Raw genomic sequence first — 12,644 nt, forward strand, 5'->3', positions numbered from 1 at the left:
AATAATAATTTTCTTATAGTACAGGCATACATTTCGGCCGTTAGAGAGATCTATTACAGCACACTCACAAGCAGACGGAATGATATCCAACTATTTTTGTATGTAGAACATAAACGTGAAATTTGGCCTTGTACTTTTGTACACGATTAAACTATGTACAGGATTAAATAAAGAATTTGGTGGGTGCACAGCTACTACCAAAGTCTTATTCCTAGTCAATTAACTGTACAATATAAGTAAAATTGGTCTAGAAATTTTCAGCACAGTTCAAAATGCTCGATAAATAAATTTTTCTTTCCAACTTATTATTGTCATGGCCTTAAATCAATAGCAATATGTATAAAATATTTTTTTTTTGCAATATTTGATAAAAGAGTTATTTTTCATAACTTTGTCTTGAGGTGTGATCAAAATTTAATAGAATTTAAAAATTTTAAGACATTCATAAAGTCTCCCTGAAAATCATAAAATAATTGGTTTAGCCTTTTTCGAGATACATTTCTATGAAAAGGAAACCTCCCTATTTTATATGTAGGGTTGAGTAGTATTGTTGTGTGTTTAATTTTTACTTTAGGTTAGGTTAAGTTAGCTACAAGGAGGACCGCTGGGTTATGCCCCTTCATAGAAAATTTGAAAACTAAGGGGGATGGGGACGGGGCGCGTTACTGCCGCCTAATGAGCGGCATCGAGTATTAATAATAGCAGCATAGTTTTGATTATCTAAAATAGGACACCAAGCATGTACGACAAAAGTTGTTTAAATTTACCTTGGAATAGGTTTAGCACTGCAGGTTTCTTTATCCAGAATTGAACTGTGCGGCACAAAACTGTTCTCAGAAGTTCTAAAAATAAAACAAATTATCTAAAATCAAATTGATAATCATTTTTTAAATAGCTGAAAACAAGGAGGACATTTGATTTGCAGAGCTTTTTTCAAAATGCCTTTTGGACTGATGAAAAGTAAAAAAATGGGTTAATAATTGGGTTTTGCTATTAGAATCTATACTTTTTGTGTAAATTAGTAGATACGACCTTAGAGGCCTCTACAAAACAAATGTGATGATACCCTCCTCTAAAATAGTTATACACCTTCCCAGGACCTATAAGAAGCTGCATTGTAAAGAAGAACTAAGTGGTAAGCAATATCCTGGGGTACAAAAGAGCATACAGACACACTTGCAAAGGATCTCCCTAATCGCTGGACTGATATGGTTCTCCTTTGCAATTATACATGAAGCTTCTTATAGATCCAGAAAAATTTTATGATAATTTTTGGAGAGGGTACCTCCAACCTCCTAAGAAAAATCGTCCATAGAAAAAAATGCCCCAAAAAATACTTTTTTTCTAAATTAAAAGTGGGAGGCAGGACCTTAACCCCCCTCCCCACCGCAAGTGACACTAAAGGCTTCTGGCGGCGTAACCTCTAGTGAAATATAGAACAAGGATTGCATGATAAAAATAACATTCTTCAATCACAATTAAGTAATCAAATAAGCAACAATTAAAACTTGAAAATGCAGTTATTGCAAAGTTTTGTAGTGGCCTATTTTTTAGAAGCATGACTACTCGATATTTAGGTATGTAATGTAATGTATGTTCGTTATTTCTTTCGTCAATTTAAATACGACTATGTTATCTAAATTCTATTTAATCAAATGCGATGTAAGTTTTTAGAGGATTCCAATAACCATTAGGCATGATTAAGCAGATATAAATATTTAAAGAAAACTTAGAACTTTAATCTGTTTACTGTCAAGCATTTACCCCCCTCCCCCTCTACTATAACTTTGAAATGAATGCATTGGCCAATGAAACGGCGCAAAAGATTATCATGCACAGTTAGGACTTGCAGACAAATCGCCCCTGAGAGATAATTGAAGGTAATTTTTACCTGTGTCCAGCTTCTGGCTTTGTCCAGGATGTGTAGGATGTTGAGAACATAGTTGCTGACGAGCCCCTTCGTGATATGGTTCCCTTAAAAGAGATTCAAATTAATTTTCGTAAACTATGAGATTTAGAATGGCAGTCAATTTTTCTGTTAATTTCAAGTCAACTATAATACTATAAGTATTAGGGAAATTTTACCCTATCATTGAACGCCATGTTAATAAGTCAATAGAATCAATCACTAATACGAAAAATCTGTGGCACTTGTCTTCAGGTCTATATGTGAGAAATATTAGAATCAGCAAATGTATCATTAAAAAAAATACTGCCTTTAAACACTATACTAAAGTCGAACTATATATAATTCTTCTAAAAAAGAAAATATATTGCTAAACTATTTATAAAACACCATGTATCATGAATTTCAAGTCTACTATAATACTAGGTATAACTATTTGGAAATTTTACCCTATCATTGAATGCCATGTTAATAAGTCAATAGAATCAATTACTAATACGAAAAATCTGTGGCGCGTGTCTTCAGGGTTATAAGTGAGAAGTATTAGAATCACCAAATGTATAATTAAAAAAAATACTGCCTTTAAACACTATACTAAAGTCGAACTATATATAATTCTTCTAAAAAAGAAAATATATTGCTAAACTATTTATAAAACACCATTAGTTTTGTTTCAATTTTTTGTACTTATTTTCTCTTGAAATATATAAATTTTATCAAATATTGTATAAAAGTTTTCCCTAAACAAATTGTAGAAGAAAAGTAAAGGGTTATAGAATACTCCAACCCACATAATAATATAAATAATTGTCTGCTTTGACCAAATAATTACAATTTCCAGACAGTTGCTTTATTTGGTGTGGAGTTAGAAAGACATGTATATCAAACCAGGACAAACTTTAAGTCGATTTTAAGCTACAAACCCCTAAATATAATAAAACTACCTTGATGTAAATCATGGGTGCTTTCACACACAGTGCCTATTAAGCACTGACAACCTCCCCCATTCCCAACCCCCATTAGAAATATATTAAAATAAGGACGTTGTATTTATTTTTCTTTGCTAAACTCCTGCAGGGAAGCCATAATCTGCGGTGGTCTAACCCTCTGGGGTTAACCAGTACCCTTTATAACAAAACAAAAAATTACCGCCTCATTATTTTCAACTCATTTTAAAAATCAGGGGTTTACGGTAGTTTCAGTGCCCAACAGGGTAGTTTAGAAAAGTATCTCAATCTCCCCCCTAATAAATTCCTGTACACGCCCCTGTTTCCGGAGACGTGGTAATCAAAACAACTTTGTCGTTAATAGAATACAAAACCACTAAAAAGTTAAATTAAATATCCACAACTACAAGAAGAAACAGTTTAAAAACCAATGAAGTTTAATGCTTTTTGTCCATTCGTGGTGAAAAAGGGACCCATATGGTAGATAGTAGATGTTTTTTTTTTTTATAAATTTATGTCTATCTTTTTTTGAATCATTAGATTAATTTTATAATAATACAAAGGCCTGCATAAATTTTGATTTTATCTATCAATTCATATTTCAAACTACTTCTCCGTGGCCTTACCTCTGTTCTGAACCTAACCTTTAAGTAGTATATTATAAATTAACTATTTTGCTAAAAATTAATTTCTGCATATACATTGTTAGATAACTAAATTTGTTGTTACATTGATTACGATGTCTGGAAAGTTGGAATGATAATTCCACTAAAATACTTCACTCAAAATAAAATATTTTCAAACGATTAAAACTTAAAATTTTATACTTGAAAAGAGGTGTTGTATACCTAGTTGCTAAAACAATTGATTCAAGAATATTGTTATTGCTAAAACCTACTTGATTTTAAAAAGATAAAAATAGTAGAAATAGATAATTGGATGTTAGTGCACTTAATGAACCAATTCATATGATATACACTTGTTCTCTATTGACTGAATACGATCTCTTTATATAACTAACCTTACCTATCTATCTATAGAAGACTTTGCTCTATTAAAATAAATTTAATTTAATTTTACCCAAGGGGATTCTTTATTTAAATGTTACCTTCATAAAAGGTTTTAATTACTTAATATTTCAAGGGGATTTATACTTTTAAATTAAACACATTGAGATATAAGTTCTCATAAAATTGTTAATATCTAAAGGGATGAGACAATAGGCAATAAATTGATGTACATCGAAAAGTTTGGTATGAGCAAGTCAAGACTCACTAAAAGTACCCAAAGTATTATAGATGCTTATAAAGCTTTGGGTACCAGTGCAATTTACAGTTTAATGAGCTCTCCCTCCCTCCCTGCACTTTACCTGACTAGTACTCGGCCATGGTATGGATGCTGTCTCCAGGGAGTTCAGAGATCCAAGGATATCCGTGGAGACATCGTTCTCAGTCTAAATAAAACATAACATAAAATTTGTTACATCAAACACTTTAGGGTCACTTGAAAAACGGATGGGGGTGGGGAAGGGGGTTTTAAAGTTAACGCTCCCCTGAAAATAATAGTTCTAAACAGTAAAAGTAATAATATATATATATATTTTTTTTTGGGGGGGGGGACTGGATCTCTATGAATCTTCAATGTAACCTTGTCGGTCTAAAAGTTATCTTAAGCTTCAGTCACATAGACATAATGTTACTTATAAACGTTATCTTTTTTTTGTAGATTAAAGTATTATAAAATTCTAAACTTTCTTTTACATTTTTAAATACTATATTTGTCGAGTATTGAAATAAATCAAATATTATTGAAATTGTATTTTTACTTGACACAAATGTATTTTTCTAAACCATTATTGACAAGGTATACAATATATAACAATTCATAAAAAATACTTCTTTTGTATTTACATTTATATAATAAACAAATTTATCCTAAAAGACAAGTAGATTAAATAAATGATAGAGTTGTGATTTAAAGACTTTAGTGTCCTAAATAATCTCGATAAAAAGCAGCCGCAATTTAATGTCTTTTAGCAAGCCTTAGATACTTAACGCTCAGTATCCCAAAGACAAGCTGAAATCCTCTCTCTTATTTATTTAAATTAAAAATATGGGAGGGAGGAAGATTTTTCCCTTTGACTAACCCTTGCGTGGGTCCCCAATAAAGTAATTGACTAATAAAATTTCAATTTATTTTAAATATAACGTTTGGGGGGGGGGGGAGGGGCAGTGCTCCAAGGCGACTTATGGGAATGCTCCCGCAGTTTGAAATGCGCGGCAGTAAAAAACTGCATCTACTAAACCCCTGGTATAATGAAATGATTAATCTATATATTTTTTTCGTCTGGCGGAATAAGATAAATTATCTCTTGTATATAATGCTGTTATGTACATAAATTATGTATAACAACACTAAAAAACAGAAGACCAGAAATTCATCGTTTTTTTATGACTTTTATTTTTTTATCGTTTATTTTAGTAAATAAATCAGTTTAAGTTTAAATTACAAGTATCTTTTTAAAATCTTATTCTCATTCTCTCTCTCTCTCTCTCTCTCTCTCTCTCTCTCTCTCTCTCTATATATATATATATATATATATATATATATATATATATATATATGAGAAAAAACCTTACAAAGAAGCACTTAATTCTGCTGGGCATGATACAAATTTTGAATATACAGAACATCCACCAAACCAACGAGTGCCAAAGTGCAGAAGAAAAAAAGTCATTTGGTTCAATCCACCTTTTTGCCAGACTGTTAAAACAAATGTAGCAAAGAAATTTTTGCTTCTAGTGGATAAACACTTCAAGAACACACCACTCCATAAGTATTTTAATCGTTCAACTGTCAAAGTGTCCTACTGTTGCATGCCAAATATCAAAGCTATCATCGCTGGTCACAACAAGCATATCCTAAGAAAATCAGATACTGCCACCAATCCAACAAGACAGTGCAACTGCCGAGGTGGTCAGAATGCTTGTCCTGTAGATGGCCAATGTCTAACAGAATCTCTTATCTACAAAGCATAAGTCACCAACACAACTAAACCAGCTACATATATTGGCAACACAAGCAACACTTTTAAAACACGTTTCACTGGTCACAAACAATCTTTCAACCAAGCAAAATATCAACACAGAACAAGTTTATCTTCCTATCTCTGGACTCTTAAAAGGGATAACATTGACTTTAATCTGAAATGGTCAATTATTAGTCAAGCTCCATCCTACACTCCCATCTCTGGTTCCTGTAAACTGTGTAATCTTGAGAAAGTTAACATCATTCATAGCAAGGACAACAATCTCCTAAATAAGAGATCTAAGATTAACTGTAAATGTAGACACAGAGAGAAGTTCCTGTTGATCAATCACCTGGAAGAAAATGGAACCTAATACTGCTCGATTCAAGATAGTTTTTTAAAAAATATTTGTAATTTAAATTATGTCATGAAAAATCCTCTAATGTTTTTTGTAAAAATCATTGAAACTTTTGAATTTTGATTTTATTGTCAGTATCAAAATGTTATTGTAACTGAAGAGTATCATTACGAAACACAGTGTATTACCTATAACTTTTTGTTATTCATTCTATGTTAAATCATATATATATATGTATATATATATATCCCTCTATCTATCTCTCTTCTTTTCTCGGATTCTCTCTCCCTAATTTTTACTTATAGAAGCGCTTGGTTGGCGGTTGGCGGAAAATCGCCTAACACCTTCCCGAAATTTAAATCTATTAACTATTAATAAAACATCCTAAAACCTATCCTAGCGTCTATGGGAATCTTCTCTAAAGCCAAGAAATTATTCGGTTTATTAGTTATCGAAACCTTAAGTTACAGACAAATGAAATTATACAATAGGATTATTTACAAACAATTAATAAAATTATATACACTATTCTGTTATTTTTTCTATTAATAAAATTCTTTTTCAATTTGATAAAGCATACAAGTAATGACAATTGACTTAAACTGAGCATATGGAATGGACATTGGAATGCGTCTGTCGTGCACAGGAAATCTGATAATTATTCTTACAATTCATTTGCCGTTAGTCTTTTACTTTTTATAATTAGATGATGAAAAGATATAATGATATAAAGATTTGATATAACCTTTTTGCTCTTTTGTTTTTATTTCAACCTTTTTTACAGTAGCGATGGTACTCTATGAATTTTTGTAAATTTGTCCGTTCGGATGCTATTTAAGTTGTTTTCACCAAAGCTTGCTAATTCATGCTACTTTATCAGTCGGCTTGTCGAAATAATTACTTATAACTTTTTGATTTATGCGTTTTTCTCCTTTTTCTTCCTTCTACCTTTTACCATATTTAGACTATTAAAATTGTTACGAATCGCTGTAAATGTAATTTTTCTAAAAGTTGATTTTTAATAATTTTTTTTGATTAAAATAGTTTGAAATGTGTCTCAGTTCCGCTTCCCGTCAAATATGTCTGATTGCTCCGCGGGCTAAGTGAAGGTTGTGTAAAAATTTGCTCTAAATTGATGAAATACTTTTGAATTTTTAGAGACGCCATGCCTCTCTACCTGTCTCCAAACTTACTTTTTAATAACAGAGCTACTCTAAAATTTACTTGTCTGGCCGTCCATAACGCTATTATGGAAATGTGATTTTCTTAGCTGCTATTCAAGATAGACGATTGTTTTTTTGTGAAGATTCCTAAAACCATCCAGCATGAAATTTACTTTTTCCGTCAGTCTGTTAGTCATGGTATAAAAATTAATATTAAGAAATATATAAATACCTGAGAAAGGTTTTGTTCAACAATAAATCTATTCTTTATTTTGACATCTAATCTTTAAATCTCCTTGTCTGCATTTCCAGAAATGATTGTTATTTGCTTCGCTACTTATGGATGATGTCATCCTTATTTTTTTATCTAATACACCCACATTAGAAATAAATAAATTCATATAACTAACCTTCCTTTTTTTCACATTCTAATATAACATTACAAGTTTATTCCTTTGATTGAAAAAAATGCCATAATCTTTCAAGATAATAATGGCAGTTTTGAATTTATTACAAAAAACGCTAAATCCCAAATGATGATAAATCATAACTATATGAAAACAATTGGTTGAAACATTTTAACACACAACAAAATTAAGCAAAAAATCTAAAATTTAATAAAAGTATCCAACGTTTCTAAACCAAATAATAAGAAAACGTGATTTAAAAAATTTGGGTACTAGCACTAGTCTATTGTCCCTGCCCCTCCCTCTCTAAAATAATTATTTATTGAACATAAAAGTTGAAAATAATTCGTTTTAAATGGACCAACAGACTATCTGGTTATAACTATCATGCCAGGAAAAAAAGCTTTCCTTTATCGACGTACTAACCGAGTCTAGTTATAGAAAAGCCTCCTTTAAAAACATTACAAATAAGAGGGATAAGACAAAGTGACGATAATTTATATACATCTCCAATGCTGATAAACAAAATTCTTCCTTCTACTCATTACAAATTTTGGTGGAAAAGTTTGGACACCAATCAAGATACAGTAAAATACCCAAAGTTTTTTAAGGCATCAAATAAGAGAGAATATTTCTAAAACTTTGGGTACCACAGTAATTTACAATCCGAAGTCTCCACCCCCTCTCTGTATATTTGATATTGATCTATTGTCATAATGGAAATACAATGCCATAAAAGCTTGAGACAAACATGATTATGAAAAAAGTAAAATACTGTATAAGGATTGGGCTGGAACCTATTCTTCAAAAAAAAAAAAATCGACAAAAGATCCTGTGTTTTAAATAAATTTTTGAATAAAAAACCTTGTAAGTACAGTCTAGAGATTGACGTATGCATATTGCATATAGTGTAAATATCACTGAAAGATATACGGCTTCTGAGGATTTTTTTTTAATTTCACCCTTGTTAAATGTTTTAACTTTTTCTTGATTGATATTTGAATGGCAATATGCAATAAACAATACAATATGTCCATTTACTAATAATTTTACTTGCATATAAATATTTATTTCAGGTAGAGTATCCCTGTTCCTAGAATGTGTATTCAGTACAAATACAATATCCAAAAAAATATTTACAGCGTGCTCATTTTCTAGGTACAATTTATATAGCGAAGTAACTCTATAATTATTAACAGAAAGTCCGTATGTCCATTTTAAACATGATGCTTTTAATGGCTCATTAAAATTTAAGTCCGTTGAACCACTTAAATGTGTTGATTTTAAACTTTTTTGAAAACATTTTTTGTATGATATAGTTATTCTATTTAGTTGATTTTTGGAATATGTATTACTAGAAACATTAAGTAAAATATTGAAATTTTTATTTTTAATAAAATAGTTTAAAAGTCCTATAAAGACATAAATACCATGCAACTTTTTACCAAAGGATTGTATTTCAACTCCAGAAATAGACAAAATTTTAAAAGATCAAATATATTTGAGTTGTATGTACAATAAACACCCTGTAATAAGAAAAAAGTGTAGAATTCGTATCGTTCCCATGCGGTCACTACAAAATATTGGAAAGATGTTACGAATATACTTTTACACAGAAGAAATGCAAAGTTCTAATTTTTAAAATTTTATTTAGTATAGTTATATAACTTTTTTTTTTTATATAAAATATTTAGGTAAGTTAGATAGTTTTGATATTTAAGCCATATAGTCAGCGTTCCTATAAAAAATAATTAAAAATTGCTTGTTGAAGTTATGTCAGAAACGACCACTTTTACCAAAGCTTTATATTCGACAGAAACCCTCGAAATTGAAGTTGATACCTGGAAATCCTTAGCACTGAAAGTCATTTCATCTGTGCTGACTTCTCCATCAATGCAGGGAGAGGCCAGAATAGGTTCTGGCTTCACGCAGCGCTCCAGGCTGCTCAGATCACCTGGATCCTGCAAACAAACAATATTTAAAAGTTAAAGCAACAATAGAGACTTTCCCTCAAAGTGCTTATAGAGCACTGAACCCCCTCTCACTTTTTTTTTATTAAAATTGAAAATAAGGAATGGGTTATTTTTTCACAATGCCTAACCACAGCGGGTGACATTACCATGCAGGGTCTATATACACTGCAAGGCTACCCAGTACCAATATGATCTAAACTAACCTAACCTAAAAGAATAAACAAAAAAAAAACAGGAATCTTCCCTCTTGATTAAATTTGTTTTCTGGAGGGGGGGATGATCAGTTCTCAACTAGGCACATTGAGGGAAAACGCCCGACAACGTCTATTAGTATTTACTTCAATGTAAAGATATCATCATTTTTATTATAATAGAACTTATGACGTAATTTTGACATAGTGACGCACGCACAGACATGCTATAATTATATTGAGGATATTTTCGAATATTGGTTTTTTTTTCAATGTTGTTCTTTTTTATTTCCAATCAATAAAGAAAACAATAGTCGTTGCTATTATTGGAAAAACTTGGTGTATATGATACATTGAAGAAAAAAAAAGTATTTATTGCATTTGCATCCAATAGTAGCGAATCTTTTCAAACTTTTTAAAGTCCATATATGCGAGGTTATACTTACAGTTCTCAATCCTGTGGGGGCTACACTTAACCTAACTTAAAATGACCTAGAGTAATAAAAACAAATGCTCAATTTATCAAAATATGGGGTTGGGGGTCTGTGCTCGACAAGGACTTCTAGGGAAACTGTCCGATATTTATATTTTTATGTAAACAGGACAAACCTCAAACTGTCATATACGTCATATACGTTTCGGGAAAGAAAAAGGGAAGGGGGGAAGAAAATCTCTTTAAAAGAGATGGGAAAAAAAGAGAAGAGATTTTTTTCCTCCCTTCCCTTTTTACATGGCGTCACAGGAATCGTCCCATTGAGGAAGGGGTGGGAGGTTGTTGTTGTTAAATTTTTGCTTTTTATTATTATTTTTGGTTAAATGTTTTTGGGTACTGATTATGGCCTCCACAAGGGTCAGACATAGGATAATCTTTAAAGCTTGCCTGTTGTAGCCTGCGGTCAGCCAGCTCCATATCCGCGCGGAACACTGAGTCTAGATGGTTGTGATGCTGCGGCTGCGGATGGCTACAGGTTTGCAGCTCTGGAAAAAACGATGATAATTTTATTTAACAGGACATCTATGTTAAATAAAAAAATAATGGTTTATGTTGAATATTAAGGAGGAATTGACATATTATCGACAAAACAAAAAGCTAATAAAAAGAAAAAATACTGGCCAAGACAATTTAACGTCAGGTCCAACAATCAAGGAGAAGCCAATCTCACCCGTCAAAACAGACAGCTAACTCTTTGATTGCACAACCTTTATCTGTAAGTCCAAACTCTGCATTTTTATGAGTTGCACCTCTGCATTAAAAACCATTTTGACGATTTTAGTTATGAGGTCATGTGAATCGAACCTATTACCTACTTGACATTGCGAGTTTGATTATATAGTAGCAGCACTATAAAAAAAATATAACCAAACCTGAAATATCTGGCTGATAATCATCAGAAAACCTCCTGGGTGGATCAAATATTGTCTGATCCTGGTGGAGGAGACTTGGTGCACAGCACTTCTTGTTATTATTCTGGGCTAGGATCAACACTGGGTTGTTGGTCTTCCGTCGGGTGTTTCTATGAAAAAAAAATCATATAAAAGAACAGTTAACTATCTAATTTAATTAAAAACACAAATCTTGGAAAACCAAATCATAGCTTTCTTTAAAAGTTTTACTTAGCATAATCTTAAAAAAAAACAGAAAAAAAACTTTTTTGAAAAGAGACATTGCCTAGTTAAAACCAATCCAAAAACTTTAAACATAAAGCTAAAAGTTAAAGATGCTATTTTGAAATGCTATCTTTGGCTTTTAATAAATAATGATCTACATTAATATGAAACAAGTTGGAATTAATTTAAAGTTGCAAAGTTGCATTTTCTTAACCAAACTTGAAGAATCCTTTATTTCAACAATGAACAACCCATGAACACCACTCTTTATCATTTTTATAGGCGCAGTTATTCTATAATTCCATACATTCATCAACTGATAAGCTATAAATAATAAGAACTAAGATGTCTTTTCATTTTTTAATGATAAATCTAAAATATAGTTGTTAAATAATAAGCATATTATTACTTGAATGTTGTTCCATGTTAGCAACCTAAATTTTTCCCAATCATAATATCAAAATATATTCTAAATCCATTAGATGAATTATTGTCTAAAGGCAAAATTTGAATTTTAGGTAAATAAAGGAGAGGTCTACTTATGAATCAAAAGATTTAACTCAAAACTTTAATCTTAAAAAATTAATAAAATGCAAAATAAGATAAAAAGAAACCACTAAGCCATCATATTAGATTTTGATTTTATATTTAGCTTTTATGACGGTTTTAGACTATTTTCAAAACCGTCCCCTCACCTTAGAATATACTAGCTGGACTCTAGAATAATTAAGCCCTATGCTTGACCCCACAACTGAACTACAAAAATACGTGAATAAAAGTGTATCTAGAAATAACTAAAGAAAAACTTGGTTTGTTGTAAATATTTAATTTACTGCTTTGCTTTGTTTGCTTTCGCTGCAGTTATCTATCTATCTATATATCACCTCTTGGAGTCATCTTTGTTAGCCTTGAGGGGTGACAAACACCGCTTCCCCGAGATCTTCCGTAAGGGAGAATAGAAAACCATTTCTGAAAAAGAAAAGAAAAATTAATGAATTTTAAACATTATAATCTTCAATTAATAAATTATGAAATGCAAAATATATTTCTGGTATCGAAGCCA

General features: G+C 31.1%; 1 protein-coding gene across 1 annotated transcript in view; it reads right to left on the bottom strand.

Moving 5' to 3' along the window:
* Nucleotides 1-12,644, bottom strand: part of LOC145329454 (uncharacterized) — a 35,231-nt gene that overhangs the window by 2,601 nt on the left and 19,986 nt on the right. Inside the window, exons 2-8 of the mRNA XM_080173614.1 lie at nt 12,466-12,550; nt 11,339-11,487; nt 10,854-10,951; nt 9,651-9,770; nt 4,223-4,306; nt 1,892-1,974; nt 768-842 (exon numbers count right to left, since the gene is read on the bottom strand). Coding sequence (XP_080029740.1) covers nt 768-842; nt 1,892-1,974; nt 4,223-4,306; nt 9,651-9,770; nt 10,854-10,951; nt 11,339-11,487; nt 12,466-12,550 — 694 coding nt within the window. The remainder of the gene's footprint in view (nt 1-767; nt 843-1,891; nt 1,975-4,222; nt 4,307-9,650; nt 9,771-10,853; nt 10,952-11,338; nt 11,488-12,465; nt 12,551-12,644) is intronic.

This window comes from Acartia tonsa, chromosome 10 (assembly GCF_053477335.1).
Source record: "Acartia tonsa isolate MP-2025a chromosome 10, ASM5347733v1, whole genome shotgun sequence".
NCBI classification, from domain to species: Eukaryota; Metazoa; Arthropoda; class Copepoda; order Calanoida; family Acartiidae; genus Acartia; species Acartia tonsa.